The 22,548-nt window shown below is 41.6% G+C and overlaps 3 protein-coding genes across 3 annotated transcripts in view; 1 reads left to right on the top strand and 2 right to left on the bottom strand.

Annotated features, from left to right (window-relative positions):
• Positions 1-12,008: 12,008 nt before the first annotated feature.
• Positions 12,009-13,026, bottom strand: calca (calcitonin/calcitonin-related polypeptide, alpha). Its single transcript, XM_068319091.1, has 3 exons — positions 12,792-13,026; positions 12,560-12,685; positions 12,009-12,255 (listed from the first exon to the last, which is right to left on the bottom strand). The coding sequence occupies exons 1-3, from the start codon at positions 12,878-12,880 to the stop codon at positions 12,096-12,098; spliced, it is 375 nt and encodes a 124-aa protein (XP_068175192.1). The 5' UTR covers positions 12,881-13,026; the 3' UTR covers positions 12,009-12,095.
• Positions 13,027-15,079: 2,053 nt separating this feature from the next.
• Positions 15,080-19,142, top strand: cyp2r1 (cytochrome P450, family 2, subfamily R, polypeptide 1). Its single transcript, XM_068321555.1, has 5 exons — positions 15,080-16,276; positions 16,673-16,814; positions 16,903-17,535; positions 17,638-17,967; positions 18,088-19,142. The coding sequence occupies exons 1-5, from the start codon at positions 16,037-16,039 to the stop codon at positions 18,300-18,302; spliced, it is 1,560 nt and encodes a 519-aa protein (XP_068177656.1). The 5' UTR covers positions 15,080-16,036; the 3' UTR covers positions 18,303-19,142.
• Positions 19,143-19,702: 560 nt separating this feature from the next.
• The window catches only part of pde3b (phosphodiesterase 3B), a 35,863-nt gene continuing 33,017 nt past the window's right edge, over positions 19,703-22,548 (bottom strand). The window contains exon 16 of the mRNA XM_068321542.1: positions 19,703-22,473. Coding sequence (XP_068177643.1) covers positions 22,259-22,473 — 215 coding nt within the window. The 3' untranslated portion in view covers positions 19,703-22,258. The remainder of the gene's footprint in view (positions 22,474-22,548) is intronic.

The raw sequence follows: 22,548 nt of genomic DNA, 5'->3' as shown, positions 1-22,548 counted from the left end.
GCTTTTAACGGTTTACTTGTGATTTTATGATTCCAATATTTGTAAAAAACGGAGGAAAATTACATAAACTTGATTTTTATTCTTGTATTTTATTTAAAAACCTCTGTATAATTGATAACTAAGTAACTCAAAACGACGTAAGATGAAGTTTACCTACAATATATACTTAGGTATGTATATGACATACTACTAGCATTATCTTAAACACATAAAAATACATATATATCTACATATATGTATTTTCAAGTATTCTTAATATGAATTCAAACAAGAGTTTAAAAACCTCGATGCACCAGATTTACGCTGCATCGACACAGAACACACCTGAATCTGGACTAAAGTTAATCCCACTTCCTACAACTATACAAAGGCAGGAAATGGGGAAAGTTGGAGTGCGGGTGAATGTCACAGGCGCTAATAAATAGGCAGGATTAACGCACATACCTTTTAATATTCGTGCTGCTTAATGGGCTGATGGTGTTGAATTATCTATAGGTCTCCGTGATTCAAAAAGGACCATCAAACCCAAACTTGAGAGCAGTGTCTTGTAATTGAATAATACATTACATGTGGCAATTATTTCTGTTAGAAGCAGACTGAGAAATCAATAACCAAGGGATCAAATCAAGGACTGTGAAGCTCTTGTTTCTATTCCCCTCGTGGCCAATTACATCACCACAGTTTAAACACCTGCAGTGTCATGGCTCGCTGTGACACTTTCTCGCACACTGTGTCTCTCTTGCACGCATACACACACACATACACACACACACACGTGTGAGGCAGATGCTGAATGGCTTGCTCAAAATTCATGCCGCTAAACCGATGACCGATTGAAAACATCTTTGCGGGTTTTGGATCCGTTTTGACTGCACGTCAAGACTTGTTGTAAATGCAGAATGGTGGTTGAGTAATGCATCTTTGTTGAGATAATATGCACTCATTGCACAGCCTGACCTAGAGTTATAAATTATGCACCGGTTTTTAGCTCCAGGCTGTATCCTCCCATGACATATGTGGTGCTGATTAAGACAGAGTGAAATGGACCTGTTTTAATGAACATATCCCATTACACACAGGCCTATCTCCTGTATATCACTAACAACACACTGGTGACAATGAACCTCTGACCACCATCGCTTTCTGTTGGTTTGGCTGAATACAATCTGCTTTTATCTGAAATATTCACAGCTCCTAAAAAGGCTGATATCAGGTCTCATTAAATGTTGATGCTCCGGGTGAGTAAAGAGAATACTGGCTACATCAAAGGCCTTGTTATGTCCAGTGAATACTAAATAATCCTCCGCTTCTCTTCAGGAGCGTCTAAAGCCTGTAAAACCAGCAGCGTCTTGCTTCACCGCTGGGACCCGGTCCTCTCAGTTCCTACAGGATCCTTCAGTACATCACCAGGAAAAATGAAAGGAAAAGATAGATTAAGGGTGATTTTCTATTTTTTTATCATTATTATTGTAATTATCTACCCCACCATTGTGTTTCCACTGCCCTTTGTGGTTCTCGGTGTGCCGCTTACTTCCTCTCATCTGAGAATGGATCATCAAAACTCAAGCAGTCGATACTGCACTACGCGTGCGGGCTCACCCGAGCAATAATAGCCTGGAGTCAAAGGATACGTGTTCCACGCTTGATTGATTACGAGTCCCATTTGTAGCATTTTGTTTGTTTGTGTGCGCAAAAAAAAGGAGAAGAGGGAGGAAAATAAAAAGAAAGTCATCTTTTTCAGCCGCAACGCCTCTCGTTACGGAAAAGTTGGCGTCCGGCCGTCCCGTCACGACAGCGGGCGAACCCCGGCGAAGAGAAAACACGGCTTTTCATGAAATAAAAATCACGGGCAGAACTGCGGATCCACGTTACTCTGATGTAGAAAGGGAGACCGCGGTGGAGCAAGTTTTACAGAAGGTTAAAACATCCACGGGCGAGTTGAATGAAGACATGCACAACCAAAGGACTTAACATCAAAAGAACCTGTTTTTAGCTATTCTATGTGGTGGGCTTGCTTTGCATATTTCATGACGCAGGGTTAAAAAATCCACCTTTCTATTGATAGGAGCCAAGCCTCGTCTGTATTTCAATAAAAACTTTTTTCTTTTTGCATGATGTAATGGCTCGTTTTTGATTTGGAGTGCAATTTAATTTGTTGTTCTGGAATTCCACCGGAGGCCCCCTCTCTCTGTCACGTGTGGTTCTTCCCCAAAAGTTAGGAGCAAGAAGAAGAAGAACACGTTTGTTTTTCTCCACATAAAAGCCTCCAGATGACCTATGGTTCCAAGCAGACCTTTAAAGAAATGGGAGGACAATCAAAAGGACAAATGTGGCGGGCCTCCTGTGTGAGGTACAAGATGAATGTGAAACAGCGCCTCGCTTCTGTGATGTCTTTGACCTGCTAGTTCAAAGCTGCTCCTGGACTCTGGACCCCTGTTCAGTATGTGAGCACCTCAGACAAAGGCTTTGTTCATAATAAAGTAAATCCAGCACATTGTTCCTTTGAGCTGAACACCAGTATTCCAGACCGGAATGTGAAGACAAAAACATCACACGAACAGGAATTATGGGGGAAAATCTCGACGAGATTGAGATTCTAATGGATTTTCCATCGTGTGTGTGATGTTTCCGAACAAAGTCTCACATGTAAACCCTCCCTAGATTTCTTTCTCTGACGTTTCTCTCGATGCTTATTTGGTAAAAAATTTCTCATTTGGAAATTCCTGATCAAGCACACCTTTGTCCACAGGTAGCTAAAGCTGCTCATTACACATGCACGATTCTCAACAAGTGTAACCTTGTAACCGGGTGCATAATGTGCCTCTGTATCATAGGGACCCCTCCGCCGCCCCTGCTCTGGTATCAGGAGGCATGGGGAGGTGCTCCAGCCTGCAGTCATAGTTAACCGCGGTGCAGCAGAGAAGGCTGGCTGCTGTGGCGCCTCGGTTCCTCCTGAGACACAAGGGTGAGCCGCGCTTTGAAGTTAAAAGTGTGGCTGGGAGACAATATGAGCAGCGTGTGTATGAGCGTACTGTACATCTGTGTGATGCCGGGGCAAAGGTGGGGTGAGGGGTGGCGTCCTGGACCCCCAGCGGATGGCGACCGTCAGGTAGTGGAGTCCAGAAAGTTGTGTGAACATCTCTGCAACGGCCGCTTTGTGACACCGAAATAAGGTCACTGCATTTGAAGATCTTGTAGCCAAAGTGATGGGGTTTTAATTTAAATCAAAAGATTTCATTACATCTTAAAAACCTGAATTCACTGGTATTATTTTCCTAAATTCCTCTTTTAGCTAAGAATGATTACCAACATATTCAGTTATATTTTTAACTTCTTTTATCCTTTTTAAACATTTTTTCCCTCATAAACAACTTTTCCAACTTGTGTTTTTAACATCTGTAATGGTTTTCACATTAAGTGTCGTATTCTTTTATTTATTTTCCCTTCTTTTTGTCATTTCCATAATCGTGTGAACTAGAGTTAGGCCTATAGCCTTCCTTCTACGAGGCACTTCAGTACGTCCTAACTGTAACTATGGTTACCATGATTTAAATTTTATACAAGATTTTACACTAAAAGAAATATGGTGATGAACATCATCAAAAACAGTAAGAAAAAAGTTTTATGACAGCCATAAAAACAGACCCCATTAATCACATCATGTATGTGCGATATGTAGTATTAATACATGTGATTAATATCACATGAACGTGTCCGTGTGGAGGAGTACTGTGGCATCTATATAATGCATGTACTGTATGATCAGAAGACACACGCTATAAAGATTTACATCTGTTTCATTATCTGGTCCCGTGATGCCTCCCGACCCCCCCAGCCCCCCACTAATGAGAGGTCCAACAATCACACAGGCATCTTTATCAAACACAGTATTTATAAATCCCTCTGTCATTTACAATTAAACAGGCCGTCAGCAGCGGCGAGCACATCTGAGCAGAAGGCCTGCTTTACATTACGCAGCGCACACGGGCATTCCTACGGCCTACAAAGGGGGCCTTCAGAGATGGGAGAGAGGGGGGAGATGCAGTGTGTGTGCGCGCGTGTGTGTGTGTGTGTGTGTGTGTGTGTGTGTATGTGTGCTGAATCTTTGACGGAGGCCTCGTTGCGTTTGTTTAATGTTGTCTTTAGGAATATCTGTTCCACCAGGTAAATAAGCCTCAGTGACGACTGGAGTTTATTTTAAGGGGGACGAAGGGCAGCGGGGGCCCAAACAGCAAATGAATCAAAAAAGTGATGGAAATGTTCAAATGTATTGATTCTGTATTACACAGCAAGTTGTTTTTTCTTTTATTATATATATACTACTTGTATTTTAGGTCACAAAATAAAAATAGACGTTGGAAATGAGCTTCTACGTGAATTTAGCGACACAAAGCATCAGGAGAATCACAACACAATCATTTCAGATGAAACATCCTGCAGTTCTGTGTTCAGTCTGTTCATCATGGAGTCTGACATATCATCAATTACCCTCGCTTCATTTGTCATTTTGTCGTGACCACGTCAGGACATCCCAGGAATGTTCTGCTGCTAGAATAATTTGTTTGATTAGATGTTTTTCGAGTAGAAAGTAAAGGCTTCTGCACTAATTATTCACTGAATAAATATGAAAAACTGATTTTTTTTCTATTTATACTTCCCAAACAGAAAATTGATTAAGACTGAAGGAGTTGTGTGGCTCTTTGCTGCCATCTTGAGGATCTAAATACAGATTACAGTTTGATGAAGTATTTATGGTAATTTGATGCAATAAAAAACATTTCATGGAGTTAATTTACAAGATAAAGTCTTACTTCAGTGTTTGGTGGTTTTTTTATACTTGTTTCACTTATTGCACTAATTTAACCAGGAAAACTTTTTTTCCCCATAAAAGCATCACAAATAAAAAGATAAATAATAATTCACAAAATTTGGAAGAGATAGTCACAAGTTATGAACTGAATTAAATGCTCATTCTAAGAGAGGTTGGTTTTAATATATGCTCAATGATTCACACACACACACACACACACACACACAGACACACACACACACAGAGCCTTTTTAATAATTCATTGCTATATTATATTCATGATACGCTGCACTGAGTCTGCTGGGTTTAATTCAGTGTGGATTCTGGTCCTAATTTGGCTTCCTGTGTGTCAGCGCTGATGAATCTTTGTATTTGATCTAGACTTCTTCCACTTTCCAAGACTTTCAGACTTTAGGCTAAACTTTGTGACGTGTATTAAAGACAAAAATGAACCTTTAATTTGAGATTTATAAAAATATTCCCCAATCTTCAACATTCTTCGGATTCGTAACAAAACTTAATGAATTCTTTCCCTCAAGATTTCATGGAAATATGTTAAATAGCTTTTTGTGTAATCCTATTAATAAATCAACCAACAAACAAATAAACACAAGTGAAAACCAAGTGTTTTCCTCTTACAGCATCAAAGAGCATAGAAGAGATGGAGCCCATCCCAGCTGACAATGGCAGAGAGGCGGGGTTTATCCTGATTAAGTCGCCAGGTCATCACAAGGTCGACAAACAATCACATTCGTTCCATGAAGGTAAGAGTTCTCAACCCAACTGTATCGCAGCCTTTTGGACTCACAGGAAGCCAGAGGAAACCCACGCAGACGCAAGAAGAACACGCAAACTCCATGCAGAAAAGTCACCGGTCCTCCGATGAACATGAAAAAGAGAAAAAAAATGCTTTATATACAGTACGTTAAACATTTTGTTTTGCGATTAAACATGTAATTAAAATTAAGAGTGTAAGGAATTTTTTATGATAGTTATATTAATATCATTGACTTGACTTGAAAATATTTAATACAACGAAGGAAGAAGATGGGGGATTATTTTATGAAATAATAAAAGGTGAAGACCACTTCATGACTCAAATCAACATATTTAAAATGGCAAGAAAAATATTACTTCAATTCTATACAACCTGTATGTGGGCATTATGAATATCATTACATTTGAATGAGAACATAGCTCCGCTGTCATTTTTTATTTGTCTGCTTGCTCACCAGTTATTTCATATACAGTGATACATCTACTTACGAATGTCTCTACTTACGAAATTTTCTACTTACGAAATTTCGCAGCAAGATAATATTACCTCTACTTACGAAAGAAATTTTGACTTACGTATTGTAAAAACACAGTATCGGCTGATACTCGAATCTCCTACAGGTTCCTGAACGCAACATTGTCATAGCTGCTCTGCCATTGATTATTACCTATTACGTATCTTCCTGGCATCCCATTGGCTAAGAGGGATGCCACTCCACCTCTATGTGGAGCTAGAACGGTGCTTATGGAGTGTCTTGGTATTCGGCACTCGACCCATGAGGTAGTCTGATAGTTTTGCGCAAATAAAATAACTTTTCTGTACGTATTCACTATTGACCCCAAGAAAGTGACGGAGAAAAGAGGAAAATAAAAGACAAAGAAAAGAGTGTTTTTGTCCATACAACCAAAGCAAGAGATAATAGAAGAGCATGAGAAAGGGATGCGTTTGGTTGATCTCGCCAAAGAATATGGCCAAAAATCTACAATCGATACTTTATTAAAACAAAAGGAAGTTTAAGGAGTTTAAGGCATTGCGTGGGTGGTTGGAGAAGTTCAAAAGGAGGACTGGAATTCAATCTGTTGTTCGGCATCGTGAGATAGGAGCGCATGAACCAAAGACGGCAAAAAACAATGGAGACAGCTGTTAAAAGGTAAATGACCATCATCATTATTCTTTATTCTGTTTTTTACGTTATGCACAACTCTCATTTATTGTGTAATAATCTAATCGTAACATGTATTTGTGACATGTTTTGATGCATTTTTATGCTTTATAAAACATTTATGTCGGAATTTTTGTGGGCTTGGAACAGATTAGGGCATTTGCATGGAAAACGCGTCTCTACTTACGTAATTTTCTACTTACGTAATTTCTTCCGGAACCAATTAATTTCGTAAGTAGAGGTACCACTGTATTTATTTTCCCTCATTCTCAATTCTTGTCTTTCCCCTACAGGTAAATCCTGGTACACCCCAAGAATGTGTCATGTAGTATTAATATTCAGCCACATGGGGGCACTGCAGCCCAAAGAAGAGCAGCTTGAGGGTGAGGAATTCAGACATAGCTTCTCTCAGGTTTAAAATCTGAACAGTTAACATTAATGACGCTAAAAGCTTTCTAAAACCATACAGCAGAAGCATCAAAAGGAATCTGGTTTCATCGGTCAGGCAAAACACTTCTTTAGGAAGAAAGAGAACAAGTAGAGTCACTTGGTTGTCATGACAAAAATGGTGCGCTTGAAGACGGCGCTTTATCCACCGCTCTGTGTGTGACTTCCACGAGTCATTGATTATGAAACAGAAAGTTTTTCGCAGGACGAAACAAGCCAACTCCGAGGTCTGCATCGAACGACTAGCAGACACAAAAGGGTCGTGATCCCTTGCGAAACAAGGGGAGTAGCTATTGCCGGTCTAACCCAATAATTGCTTGCCAGCCGGATAGAGATGAAGTGAAACTGACAGATGCTCTTCCCCAGATGCTGGATGATGTGGCATCTGGTAGCTCCTCGGAGGCACTCTCATCTTCATTAGCCGTGTTTGGGAGTTTGCACATGGCTGCTCACGTCCAACAGCAGCCTCCTCCGTCTAATCAGCTGGGGTATGTGTTGTTGGTCAGCACCCGAGAGAGATGCAAAAGCACGCCCTTGTTTTGAGCATATTTCAACCACCACAACCATGTTCAACTTCTATTAGACTTTAAACACATGTTTAAGTTCTATTTAAACAGCGATGATGCAATGGAGACCCTTCTCTACTCCACTTATGTTTAGTTACATAAAAAAAAAAATTTACAAATCAAGCTGATTTGTCACAAGCAACCCAATTTAAAAAGTAGCTTAGCTGTTAGCGGCTAACTACAATTAGCTGCTTTTTTAATCTCCCACTTTTGGTTTCTTTTACCTAACTGTCCAGGGTCATGGGAGTTCCTGGAGCCTATCCCAGCTGACCTTGGGCAGACAGTGGGGTTCACCCTGGACATGTCCTTGGAACCTACACAGACAAAACAAGAAATCACATTCACGTTAACACATACAAACAATTAAGTCATCAATCCATCTCTACTGGTTGTCTCTGATGACAAGAGGGAGCCGGAGAACTGGGAAGGAACCCTTGCACACAAGGGGAAAACCTAAAAATTCCACACAGAAAAGATACAGATTCAGGAAAAGATTCAGGAGGATCATTTTAGCTGTGAGGCAACTTGGACACTGGGTTGAACATAATCTCAAAGCCTCACACTGTCCATCCTGTCCGGTAGGACATTGGATCATTACCTTTGCTTTCATGAATGCAGGCTTAAGGCAGAACAATGATCCCACCTTTGTGAGTCCTGCTCGGGCCAGACATGTAAAAAGATTGTTCAAACAAACCCAGGTGGATAAAGCCTGACATGAGGTAGCAATGTGGAACCCAAGTCTTGCATGACTTCACTATTTACTATCTGGGAATAGAGACTAAAGCAATTTCTTAAATGGACGAAACAAAGCAGACTCAACAAGCATGTCAATTACAGAAGATTAGCAGGCGTGACGCTGTGGGTTTATCAGGCTGGAGCTCTGGGGAAACCGTGACAAAGCTCCCGGGAACTGTGAGGCCTGTGACAAACAGTTGCTGTTGAGATTGATTGTTGCGCAGAAGAAAAGGTCACATCAACTGCAGTATTAATAGAATAGCTTCAGAAGTTAAGAACCAGATGTTGAGTCTGGCTACTTCCTCCTAACGTGAATCCTCTGCTGGAGCCTAAAGCAGTCAGTCAACATGAACTTCCTTGTGCACATGTTGCCAATATGTACACTGAGATATCTGATCATGCCAACAACTGTCAAGCAATCCTTCACGTCCTGTCCTCCCAGTGACCCGGTCCCACAAACCATCACAGAACGCCATTCTACAGCCAGCATTTAACTCTTTCACTCACACCTACATCAACAGGCAAAAAATTACCAGAATTTTATTTCCATATTAATGTCATGGAGCTTTTTTATGTTATCAGATTTAAAAGTAATTAGCACACAAATTTCTTTCCAGTTAGTTTTACATTATCATTTAACAATAGCAATCAATTATAAACCTCCAACAACACTGGATCAATGCTTACATCAGAGCATAATACAGGTATAACTTGGCTTACATCATTCCAAGTTACATTGTTCTCGATCATACAGTTTTCAAAGGAAATACATTGAAAAATAAAAATTAAGTTCATTTTACTCAACTTTTAAAAAGTAATAATTCCTGTATTCATTTTAAGATAAGATTAACCTTTAATAGTCCCACTGTGGGGAAATTTGCACGACTGCAGCAGCATAAAATACATACATATTAACATATGTTAATAATGAAAAATGCATATTAATATACACATTAACATATGGTATACATACGAACATATAGTATACATAACTACACATAAATAAAGTTTCCACAATGTATGATAATCATTGCTAAACTCTATCCACAAATTTGGATTTTTTTTCAAAAAATAAAATTGATTTGTTTGTACGCTCAAATTCGATTTGCTTTACCCATATACTACTGATAATGCTTTCATAAACAAAAGTACAGTACAGAACAGGGAATGGTTACTTTAAGTTTAGCCTTGAGACAAGTTAATTGGACATACAGTAGGTTGTTTTATTCTACTTAAATTGCGTCTCCTGAAACCAATTAACGACGTAAGGTGAGGTCTACCTGTATTTATGATGTCACTTCAGGTACGTACTGCGCCACAAACTGAGTATCACGGTAAATTAAAACTTTATTTTCTTACGTGAAGTACGAAAGCGGTCTTCTATCAGTGCTCCACCTGTCTGTCATTGTTTATGTAAAACTACGTCACTCTTTTTTATCAAGGCGGGACCAACGCATCCACGGTGGCCATCTTTCTTTCCTTACCGGAAGTTACGTAACACGGAACCAAAGTGAAAGACTCCGCCCACTGATCCCAAATGAATCCTGTTAGCTAGCTAGCTAGCCGCGCTACCCGGAACCAAAGTGAAAGACTCCGCCCACTGGTCCTGAGTAAATGCTGTTAGCTACGTAGCTAGCTAGCTTCCTAATATCTGGATAGCCACCAAAGGTTCTTTATAAATAATGTGTGTTCCAAAAACAATCAGCTGAAGTTTGTTGCTGGCTGCCTCCACGAACGTCACTTGAGTCAGCGTGAGCTGTGACGTCGTTGGACACGTCTCTGTTTGAGGACTAGCCACTTGCTAGTTAGCATGCTAATTAATTGAGATTTTCAATTAAAGTTAAATAGCAGTACTTGAGACATTCTTATATGATTAATGCTAAGAATAAAAATGTTAATATCTCTAACACAGCAGTCTCACTTATTTTTAATCATCTATTGTGAATAATTAAGTGCAATTACAGCTGTATGTAACTACATTTGACTATTTCCCCTATTGAAGGCTCATCTAGTGTGGGGTCCTTAATATTTTATTTTGGTTTAGCATTAAAGGATAAATTACATCCATATAGGTAGTCTAAATGTTTAAGAAAACTACACTGAAACTACAATTTAAAAAATAAACTTCTAAAACAAAATCTAAACATAATGTCTTTATAAGAAACATCAGATTACTGTACTGTATCTCCAATTATAAAACGCAGTAACTAACTTTGACCAGCAGAGGACGTAATGAGCCAGTTACAAAACAAAATAGTTTGAAAAACAACTGATAAAAGTGTTGAATATTATTTTAAAGTAGTATGTAGATGGTCCACCTATGTCCTCTCTATTGTCATGGATGTGAAAATGAGTTACATAAAAGTATTTTATATAAAAAAAAAGAGCATTGCTTTTCATTTACATTTCTTTTACTTTTCACAAATTTCTCCACTGTGGGACAATAAATGGTTATCTTCTTTTATCTTATCTGTAAAAATCTTTTTGACAAATCTGCAAAAATCATTTTGACAATAGTAAATGGTGCTGCAGAAAAATTTAGTGTGGTTTGCAACTTAATAGATCCATACAAAAACACACCCAAAAGACTTTAAAGCCGGACATAGCTAAAATACAATTTATTCCTGCGTTTTTTTCACAGCTGTCACAGAATTTAGAATCTTACAAACAGTTTTCACTTTACGCACTGCAATGAAAGCTGATGGGTGTTTCCCATTTAGGTGAAAATCAGCCACAGCTGTTGAGGTTAAATGGATGTGAGGCACAGGTCATCTTCACATGATGATGGAGACAACAATGAACTTTCTGTTATGAAGCACAGACTATAATAAATAATGTCTGCTCTCTGCTGGTGTTCTGACAGCAAGAACTCAGTCGGTGATGAAACGTATATCCTAAAGAGCCAAAGAAAAAGAGAGAGGACAAAAGAAATATCAACCAGGGTTGACCCTGAAACAGTGAGAGGTTACATTTCATGGATATATAAGACATAAAAAAGTAATTCAAGCAAGACTCCATGGATGGCATAGAAGTGCGGGCTCACTTTGCCTTTTGGATTACAGGGGGCCGTGTCGTTTTCGCCTGCCAAACGCTTGGGCGCCCACGTTGGTGGGAATGAAGTTGCTGTATCCCAGCCCCCCCGACCGGCTCAAGTAGTCAGCCAGGCGGTGGGTGACACAGGTGGCCGTGTTGCAAGCCCGCTTCTGTGCTGTTGCATTGCTGGTCAGGATGGAAATGACAGTTTAACCACGATTCCAAAAAAAATCTCATCTGACATCAGCAAAAATATGAGTGTAAGCAAAAAACATGAAAATACATGGATGGAAATATATGATGATTCACCTTGAATGAATTTTAAAAAAAACGTATTCCACGTGAAAGATGAATTTATTATAGTAGAAAGAGAACAATGATGATGAAAGTCATTCAACTTTAAAAATATTTTATGGTTTAGTGGATTGCTAAAATAACGTAAGGACTTTTCTTTATTATTAATCTGATGCACATCCATCAGGAAGGTCATGAATGGACAGAACAAACTCCGAGACAGACACAAGAACACAAAGACTTTCAGCTCTAAGAGTCGTCTTAGACTTCTTAGACTTCATATTGCTCCGATAGGCTTCGCTTCTTGCCAGGCGTTCCTGCTCCCACGTCGGTGCGGGGGTAGGCACGCAGCTTGTGAATGTCCTGAGAGAGTTTTCCCAGCACACAGGTGCTTAAGCCTGTGCAGCGCTTAGACACAGGTCTATCCAGGCTGTTGGAAACGGAGACAAACATGCAAAAACAGGCTTACAGCGACATGCAGATAATTATCAACTATCACATGCATGATGCACAGAAAAAGATGCTCAATTCATTCACATATACGCTGACTGATCAAACAGATGTTTGGACCACATTTAAGTTGTCATGCATGTCTTGAATGAATGAATGAATGATATGATAGGATTATGGCTTGATAATTAATAATCTGCAAAGTTGGAGCTGTGGGGCTCATTCAAATTCTCCTATAGGTGGATAACACATTATACTGTCGTCATTTGTATTGATCACCTTACCTGTTCCCATCAGCCGTCTGGTGGTCCTGCTCGTCTGAAGTCAGCTGCATGAACTCCTTGATGGCTCTGAGTAACCTCTGGGCGTCATCGTCAGACAGGGCAACTCCATTTGACTCCTTGGTGATTCTGAAAACAACACATTCAATTTGATGGATCTCTCAGGTGAAAACTGATGGATATTGAGATGAATGTTGTATCGCGGTTCTTTTAGGAGCAGAGTAACACCTCCCACCTGGACGGAGCCGTCTGAGACACGTACATCTGAGAGATGATGAGCGCATAGGTGAGAAGGAGAGTCCAGAGCCTCAGCATTGTGATCATTCCCTGTGGAAAACAAATGCAATACCGAACCAGCCTATAAACATGAGCAGAAAACCTTTAAATCTGGTTTAAAGGATGTTAAACATGTTTCTAGACAGCTGACATGACGCCTCTCTCTCTCCATCCCTCTAGACTGGGTGAAGTTGCCTGATCGTATCTGATTTGAACATTATTTTATCTGTACTCACGTTAAGATATCAGATCTTCTGGTCGTCAATAATCAATGATGGACTCGGGATCTGCTGAATCTGCCCACATTACACGCTTTTATGCATTCTGTACCTCGTGGCTTTCAGCTTTGCGTGTCCAAGCCATTGGCCAGTCAGAAAATTTACCTCAACGTGCCAGCCAATCAGAAGTCCCACCTCGCTTACAGCAACACAATATAACAGCTGATGCACAAGTGATGCACACACATTAATGCATGCACAACCACACACAGCCACACACACACACTCACACACACACACACACACACACACACACACACACACACACACACACACACACACACACACACACACACACACACACTCTGAAACACACACACGCTTTTATTTCTCGAGAAGATATCAGATATTTAAATCACTTTGCATCATTGGTCAGATTTCAAATTTCACCAGGTTATGTTTCACCTAAAGATAGAAATGTGACAACACGAGTCTCTTTTGATTGTTTCTAAAATAATTGAAAATACTTCTGCTCCCCTCACACATTTTCATTCACCCCCTACCCGACGTCTCTGACGTTAACGTGGTTCTGGACAGATAAATTAGATTCCAGTGGAAATGTGTATGGTCAAGAATGCAATTAACTTATACTGCTTCCATCCCATAATATACACATGAACTGGCCCTGGAAATTTAATGGCAACACGGAACAGCGTTCGTGAGAGAGAGGGCCGAGTCAGGGTGAAGGCAGGAGTCAGTTTGTCCAGCACCTCCCTTTTCTAAAAAACACCCGTAATGGAGTTCGCATCTCCTGGCAGGCGATGTGCAGGGGAATTTCATATTATGACTAAAATCAAATGGATTCTTCTTTTTGTAAATGGATTTACAAAAAATGTAAATTTAGACGTAATGCTGGCGACGCCGCCGGTTAATTGTGAAAAATGTGTCAAATTTGTCAAAATTTGTACAACAACGACTAGAGAAAGAACACGTCAGTTAGTTCTTGATGTACGAAGTCCAGTATAACTCCAACCTAACGAATACCAATACTTTGTATTAATACTTGGAAACAAATTCCTTGACTTGGTGATGTTGCTGGTGCTGCGTTTGGTCGTTAGCACGACGAGGTCCTGCACAGCGTTGCTATTACCACTGGGGGTTGGTAACTGGATTTTCTCTGTGCCTTTAATGATTACATTCATCCAGATGGTGAATTATTTTGTGCAGTAGTCAAGGGACCCCCGGGACATTCAATACAGCGTCACAAACCAGGAGGAATGCTTTTAAAACGGCTGCAGGACGTGAATAAACGTTTGGAAGTTGGTTTTGGATTCAAATTGTTCCAGGAGGTTTTTTTGCAGGTCCTGAAGGCCGAAATAAAGTTTTTTATTATAGTTATTTTTCCTTGAATCTACTTTACTCAGAACGGTTGAGACTCTTTCTGTCTGCGACGCCACGTCGGCGTCTTGTTTAGCTCAACCTGAGAGCGCTAGCTCGCTAACACGTTTATCAGATTAAATCTGATGGATGTGGAATAGCTTCGGAGTCTGGGAAGCTGGCAGGAAGCAAAGATGTGATTTGCAAGAATCTCCTCATTAGATCGACCCGACGAATCCTCATCACCGGGTGGGTCTGCAGAGGCCCCCGTCTGAGGGTTCTGAGGGGAAACAGTCCCACCAGCTGCCTCAGCAGGAAGTACCGGCTGGGTCAACAGCTCGCCGTCTAATCATGGCTTCACAAAGGCCTTTGTGTTACCGTCGAGGCCAGGACCTCCATTCTGGTGTCTGTGGCTAATCAAGGCTAGAACACACTGCATATAAAACAATGCTGATCTCTTTTAATCTAATCTCTTTTGGTGACTAGAAGCCAAATGCCGTCGCCGCCTTTGACCTTCCTTCAGAACTCAGAACGAGGTCTGGAGGGCTTTTCCTCGAAATTAAAATAAACATGTCAACACTTTTTTTTTGCACCTTTAAAACTCACAAAAACAATTTCTTCCTTCTAACTCTTTATTTTTATTTGTCGTAAACTTGATAAGCAGAACAAAAAAAGTATTTTGAATTGCGTTTTTTTGCACATCACATCTTAAAAATAGAAACTGGTTCCCATTTTTAGAGCCTCTGCAGACAATCCTGCATTTAGCTTTTTTTTGTAACAGACACGCCTGAAAATTCTCTCACAACATTGCAGGTATGGAATGTGGTCCAGACTTAACCTTTGACCTTTAACCTCTTCCTTAAGCGAGGGCATGACCTAATCTATAACATGTGGGGGTGAAAGAACCTCTTATGTTTTACTGGGGCAAAGTTTATTTGCTTAAAGGCAGATAGGGGATAGGGTAACACAAAATCTACTTTGTTGTAGAAATCCACATTTCTACCACAGTTTAGTCTGAAGGAAGCTGTTTAAGATCCATTTAGTTTTCATTTATATATTTTTTATTTATTTTTCCTCCACTTTTTTAACCCTAACTTCTAAATTGAACACAGACGATGACACAGATCTGCTTCCAAATCCTAAACTCAGACACAACCTTCAGATAAAATTAGCCTGAAATTCTGAAGGGCAGACAGGGCTGGAACACCAGTGTGTGAATGAATGTGTGTGAATCTACAATAAGATTCATTCTGGATTGTTTCTAGATCACACTATTGATATCTAACCTACAATCCACCCAACCTGTTTATTTAAACTTCAGTGACCGGATGTTCATCAATCACTGGAATCGTGTTTTTATTCCAAGAGAATCTCAGTTTCCACGTTTTCAGACTGAAACGTGGATGATTTTTGGGGCGTGAGTTTGTGGCGCACATCAGCCAAAAACTATCGATCTGGAGCAGAACGAAGTTCAGCAACAGTTAGCCTTGACTTTCTGTCCAATCTTAGCCCTAGAGGCGGGGGGATAGAAAATATGCAAGATGATAGTCTGCACATGTGCACCGGGGGGAGTCAGAGGAGGTAGGTAGACAGAAACTCTTTAGTCGGGATGGTCTCGATCCGGTTGCGGTTCCTGGTGCCTCTGATGTCCCGCGAACAGCTTCTAATGGGGGTGGGATGCCTGACCGTGTCCCTCCTGGTCATCTTGCTCGTCCGTCAGCTCGTCAAGCAGCGACGACCCCCGGGTTTCCCTCCCGGTCCATCTCCCATCCCGGTGATCGGGAACATCCTGTCTCTGGCCACCGAGCCGCACGTCTTCCTCAAGAAGCAGAGTGAAGTTCACGGACAGGTAATGAGCAGCCTTCACGCACACTAACCGGACCGCGACGCGCTTTTGCGCGCGGAGTCCGCGCGTAAAAGCGCGGAGAATTCAGCTCCAGACGCGCACGGCGGCGGACGCAGGGAGGGAGAGAAAGAAGTACTGTAGGGGGAGAGAGGAAAGTCTAGAAGCGAACAAAAGAGACTCGCCCAGACTTCCAGGCGAGAGGAAAATCAGAAGCGCACAAAAAAATAACGCTTCCAGACTTCCTTTAGGTGACACCTTCTAATTTTGGAAGTTAAACATAATTCATGTGCATCATTGTGGTCAAATATGTTTAATCATATGCAGCATCACACCACAAATCCCACATTCCTCCACTAAAGCACGTATTTGCTTAAAAATGTGTGTCAATTATTGTTCCAGATTTTCAGCATTGACCTGGGGGGCATCCTGACTGTGGTGTTAAACGGATACGATTGCGTCAGGGAATGCTTGTACCATCAGGGCGAGGTGTTTGCTGACCGACCTTCACTGCCTCTGTTCAAGAAAATGACCAAGATGGGTGGTAAGATGTTGTTTCGAGACTTATCTCTCATGAAATCAGCTTTGACAGAAATTAAAAGCGAACCATCACTTCTGTTTTCCACCCAAAGGGCTTCTAAATTGCAAATACGGCAAAGGCTGGGTCGAACACCGCAAACTGGCCTGCAACTCTTTCCGCTACTTCGGCAGCAGCCAGAGGACATTTGAGAGGAAGATCTCAGAGGAGTGCATGTTCTTCGTCGATGCCATTGATGAGCACAAGGGGAAACCCTTCAACCCCAAACACCTGGTGACCAACGCCGTTTCCAACATCACCAACCTGGTCATTTTCGGACAGCGTTTCACTTACGACGACCAGAACTTCCAGCACATGATTGAGATCTTCAGCGAGAATGTGGAGCTGGCGGTGAGCTGCTGGGCGCTCCTCTACAACGCCTTCCCTTGGATCGAGTACGTGCCATTCGGGAAACACCAGAAGCTGTTCCGCAACGCTGCCGAAGTTTATGACTTCTTGCTGGAGGTTATAAAGGCCTTTTCGGAGGGCAGGGTCCCACAGTCGCCCCGCCACTACGTCGACGCGTATTTGGATGATTTGGAACAAAACAAAGGAGATCCTTGTTCTTCTTTCTCCCCTGAGAACCTCATCTATTCAGTGGGGGAGCTCATTATCGCTGGGACAGAGACCACGACCAACACCCTGCGGTGGGCTATGCTCTACATGGCCCTCTACCCCAACATACAAGGTGAGTTACCTTAGATGTGCTCATGAGACTTGACCAATCTACTTCTAGATACTCTAAATGTAATGGTTTTAATGGTTATTCAATGTGGTTTTTCCTCCAAAGAGAGGGTGCACAGGGAGATTGACAGCGTCCTGGACAACGGAAGACCGCCCACCCTGGAGGACAAACACAGGATGCCCTACGTGGAGGCCGTTCTGCACGAGGTCCTTCGCTTCTGCAACATCGTGCCCCTGGGAATCTTCCGAGCCACTTCCCAGGACGCACACGTCAACGGGTACTCGATTCCAAAGGGCACCATGGTGATCACGAACCTTTACTCGGTGCACTTTGACGAAAAGTACTGGAACGATCCTGGAGTTTTCTCACCGCAGAGGTTTCTGGACAGCGACGGTAACTTCGTAAGGCGCGAAGCCTTTCTGCCGTTCTCCTTGGGTGAGTTTTTCAGTACCAAAGATCCTGGTCAAAACTACTATCACCAAGCAGACTGTCTTATTTTATTAGTGTCTTTTAAAGTGTTGGGTGTGTTTGATTAAAAGACTCTTTCCTTTTAAGGGAGGCGTCAGTGCATTGGCGAACAGCTGGCCAGGATGGAGATGTTCCTCTTTTTCACCACGTTGATGCAGCGGTTTCATCTTCAGTTCCCCTCAGGAAGCGTTCCCACCGTCACTCCAAAATTAGGCATGACCTTGCAGCCCAAACCTTACTCCATCTGCGCCGTCCGCCGTCAGATGTATCCCTGCTCTGGAGACACTCCTTACCACAAGTAGGCAAGCAAGCATTTATCGCTTGCCCAAAAATATGTTCAAGGCAGGAACTGACTATTTTGCTCATCAATGCAAACACCTGACACGGGTGCATCGTGCTTGTCTGGATTGTAAAGTTCAGTTTTATTTTATTCACCTACTCTTGAATGGTTTTACCGGGTAATATGCATGTTTGCACAATCCTTTTACGCAGCACTGGAAGTGAACGATTGCTTAGAAGACATCCTGGGAACACACACGTACCATCGATTAGTTCCCAGAGTCGCTCCGCACCCCAGACAATGATGTGTCTATGAACTTTGGTGAGGTTGCGGGGGGTTAGGCCTATGTCAATGATTGATATTAAGTACACCTATGATGGCTCAGAGCCCTGCCTTCTCAGGATAGCTTCACATCAGACCAATGACACGGATGCATTGTACAAATTCAGTGACATCGGACTTTCCAAGAAAGTTCTAGACTCTGTGTTGGAGCTGGTTGCGGGCCAAGACTCACGTCATTGGGATTGGCTCCGACCGCTCAACCAGGGAGAGATTTCTCTTAGAATGCAAGTGCAACTTTGGTGGATTTCGAGAAACTGACTGTGCAACACTGATTTCTGGTGAAAGGTGCTTATCAGTGCTGGAACGGTACTGCATTTATGTTTGAGGTTCACGTTTGTTTGTCCGTTTTTGCAAGACTTGTGGTCCAAACTTGAGGTTTTTATGAGTATTCATAAAATCTTTCCAAAGAAAGCGGAAACCTGTCCTGTCTTCTTTTAGCTCGATGCTAACGGCCAAAACCACAACTTGGAAATGCAGATATAAGCCAGATACATTAAAAAAATCATGACCTTTAACCTGTTGGGTCGACATGAAGGAATTGTTGAATTGATGCCCTTTTAAATATTTTCTCTGTGTTGACACAGTTGCATCGACAGTGGAGCGGATATTAGCATTAGCATTTTAGCATTAATATAGTGTGTTTCAGATTACCTGATGCACTTTTGTTCGATGATTAACCCTTTCTTAACCACCTGAGAAGCCTGAAGGCGGTGTAGATCGATAGACACAGGTGTTTTTAACGACTTCAGCTCATTTAAATAAAGTCCTTTTAACGTTTCCGACCATCTGCACCTGGATTTTTTTTCCTTTTTTGGTCATAATTCTTCCACCTTTCTTTTTTTTATGATTTCCGCTCCAGTTTCTTTTTAGCGAGCTCCTTAGCAGCGAAATACTCTACCGCGTCCACTGGACGATGTGACGTGATGAAACAATGTCATCCAAAACAACGCTGAAAGATGCTAAAACGCTGTCAGCAGCAATGTCGAACGTTTTAGGATTTTTCAGGTGGTTGCCATCGGTCGTCCACTCAGGTTGAAGCTGGGCGGAGCTCAAACACACAAACACACACAGTAATAAAAATCAGTGAGAAGTCGTGATACTTGAGGGATGGTGTTTTATGACCGCTATAAATAACAACAAAAATCAGCTGTCCCCACAGCGCTGATAAGGGTGAATGGATACATCAGACAGACATACGAATATGGATGCTACATAAGGGTAACGACTACTCATAAATGTGTTTATGGCACAATCATCAGAGGACGCTGTGGTTTGAGAGATTGAACAGCGACAAGCCGTCGACCTTCACAACCGAGACCAGAGACAAAGAGGTTTTACCATCACGACCCGACTCCCGGCGGGACACCTGACCCCTAGGTGCGCTTCTCTTGTGTGAACAGTACTGGAGCCAAGAGAAAGTTAGCCAATCAGCGACATTACAGTCCAAAGGAAATACCGCTGCATGGGTCAAGTTTGGCACAAACCGGGCCGACTGAGTGACAATGAAGAATACAAGAGTGGTTAAACTACGGAGCAGATCGAGGCTGAAACCGGGTAAAAAATCCAAACACCAAACCCCACAGCTCCACAGTTGTAAGTAGATGTCGATTAAAAACTCTGGAAACGAAAAGATAATTACAGGATCTCCATGTAAAACATGTCAGCTGCTTGTAGAAAACAGATGCATTCAATTGATTATTTAAAAAATATACTTTTATATGCACATACTCTTTTATACAGCTTCTAAACACTTGTTTGGTATTAAAATGTGCACATCTGTGTCTACTTTGTTGTCTTTAAATATCACTATCTCGATTTGCAACCGCTTACAGACGATTTCTCCAGAGATTTTGATTGGATAAGATGAAGCGCTTCATCTTTCCTTTCATAGAAGGTCTTATTCTAGTGGAATGCCAAGAGTTCAGAGACAGAAGTAGAGAACTAGTAGTGTTTCAACCTGCCTAATGGCACATTATAATATATAACGTATTTATATATATAAACAAAACCAAAACGAAATGAAACCCTGGATCCCTTCTTTACACACTGGCCGACTTTTGGGTTTGGCAAGAAGAAATAAAAGAGGAAATAAGTTTTAAATGAGTCTGAACATCAGGGTTTGTCTGCTGGCTGAGGTACGACGGAGTCAACTGTTTGATTAAGAGAATGGATTTAAAAATATTCCCTAATATACTTATAGAATTACAAAATCGTACATGTCTCGTGATGCAGACATTCCATTATCTCCACCTTTTTTTTTCGCTGACAGCAGAGATAATCTTTCCCCCAGAGAGGTCATTACAAAGGTCATGCAAACAGTGAACGGCTGACAGACGATGCGTAACGATTCTCCTCCGCACAAAAAGGGTTTTGTTTCCTGTCGAGATGTTCAGTAACTGATTTCAGTCACACATTTTAATCTTCTTTTTCTTAAATTGTATTAATTACATAAATTCCTGCAAAACAAGAAAATATATTCTTCAGCTTTTGCACGAATCCTGAGTAACCTTTAAAAAACAAAACAGAAATCAATAAAGGAAAAAATAAAAAGAGCACTCCTGATGTGATCTGAACGCGGCATTTTAAAACACTGGAGGACGTCTCGCTGATCGGACGCCGCTCTTCGCGGAAAAAGAACGCGCCAACGTACACGCAATAAAAACAAAAACAAAAACGTACTGGAACAATGAATCATGTGCTCTTTCTCCCTGCTCATTCTTCACATTCCTGCCAGAAAAATATTCACACACTCGAGTGAAAACCAAGCATGAAGAGTAAAAGAATAAAAAAAAACAGAAAGATGGGTAGTACACATGAGTAAAAGCATCCAAAATGATGCAGATATAATGCGTTTAAATCAGTCAACATTTCAGTAACGTCTCCGACTGAGTCTTATACAGTGTTTGTGTCACCAGCAAAGAGAGAACTCGTCTCTGGGCCAATAATAAAGGTTCAGACAGGCACATTTGAGATATCTATATCGATATATATATATAGATATATCTCTATATCTATATATGTATGTACACAATTCAAAAATATAGTCGACACTGAGGCTGAGTTTGGTCTCGTGTCGCTACGAGTTGTAACTGTTCGCTTTGGTAAAGGGTATCGATCACTTCATGACGCCACTCGCTTCATTATTTTCTTTGTTTTAAATAAACAGGAAACTGTTTTTGTACCTAAAGGAGTTTTTTTTAAGTGCTTTTACTTCAGGGCAGAATCACAGCCCGGTGAACGCTGGACCTGATCCACACTAGTCTTCTTCTTCTGGAGCACCTTCCTCCTCAGTTCTGGTGCTTTTTTATTTTTTTTAATCTTTTCCTTTTTTTTTTTTAGCCCTGGGTGTACTTGGTTCTGCGAGGGGGGGAGATGGGGGGGTAAAAAAGTGCATCCTGGGCTCCCACCGTTGCAGCAAGGATCCGCTCACAGTAGTAAGGCCTTTTTGTTTCTCCAAAAAAACAACTGAGTGTCTGCACAGTGAATCTTTCAGTGTGTGTGTGTGTGTGTGTGTGTGTGTGTGTGTATGTGTGTGTTATGTGCATTGGTTGACTGTCTGTGTGTGTTTCACATGTCTGTGTGTGATGAAGGATGAGGCGGTCCAGCCTCTCCTCTGTCCGATCCTTCGTCATCCTGCTACTGGCGCTCCTCCCCCTCCTCTTCCTCCTGGATCACCTGGATGTCGTCCGATGTAGGGGGGGGCAGGCCGGCCGACACGCCATCGGGCTGCTGATGCTTCCCCAGCTCTTTGTTCTTCTCCTCCTCCTCGATGGTTTTCTTCCACACCTTGTGGTTCTCCGTCAGATGCTGCATGATGCTGCAGAAGAGCCGGCGGTGACTCTTCCTCCTTCCTGCCACAGAACCACCACATGTGTGTCAGAAAACACGCTTTGAATTATTTTACATACACTAAACACATGTTGATA

The sequence above is a fragment of the Antennarius striatus genome, chromosome 1 (genome assembly GCF_040054535.1).
Source record: "Antennarius striatus isolate MH-2024 chromosome 1, ASM4005453v1, whole genome shotgun sequence".
Lineage (NCBI taxonomy): Eukaryota > Metazoa > Chordata > Actinopteri > Lophiiformes > Antennariidae > Antennarius > Antennarius striatus.
This window is presented reverse-complemented; position numbering and strand designations above follow the sequence as displayed.

What these genes read in the sequence shown, in the direction of transcription:
- calca (XM_068319091.1), bottom strand. Translation starts at nt 12,880, where the DNA reads ATGATCACAATGCTGAGGCTCTGGACTCTCCTTCTCACCTATGCGCTC. An exon ending in TCTCAGACGGCTCCGTCCAG is followed by an intron (nt 12,686 to 12,791) that starts GTGGGAGGTGTT and finishes TGTTGTTTTCAG; the next exon opens with AATCACCAAGGAGTCAAATG. An exon ending in CAGACGGCTGATGGGAACAG is followed by an intron (nt 12,256 to 12,559) that starts GTAAGGTGATCA and finishes CGTTTCCAACAG; the next exon opens with CCTGGATAGACCTGTGTCTA.
- cyp2r1 (XM_068321555.1), top strand. Translation starts at nt 16,037, where the DNA reads ATGGTCTCGATCCGGTTGCGGTTCCTGGTGCCTCTGATGTCCCGCGAA. An exon ending in GAAAATGACCAAGATGGGTG is followed by an intron (nt 16,815 to 16,902) that starts GTAAGATGTTGT and finishes TTCCACCCAAAG; the next exon opens with GGCTTCTAAATTGCAAATAC. An exon ending in CCTCTACCCCAACATACAAG is followed by an intron (nt 17,536 to 17,637) that starts GTGAGTTACCTT and finishes TTTCCTCCAAAG; the next exon opens with AGAGGGTGCACAGGGAGATT.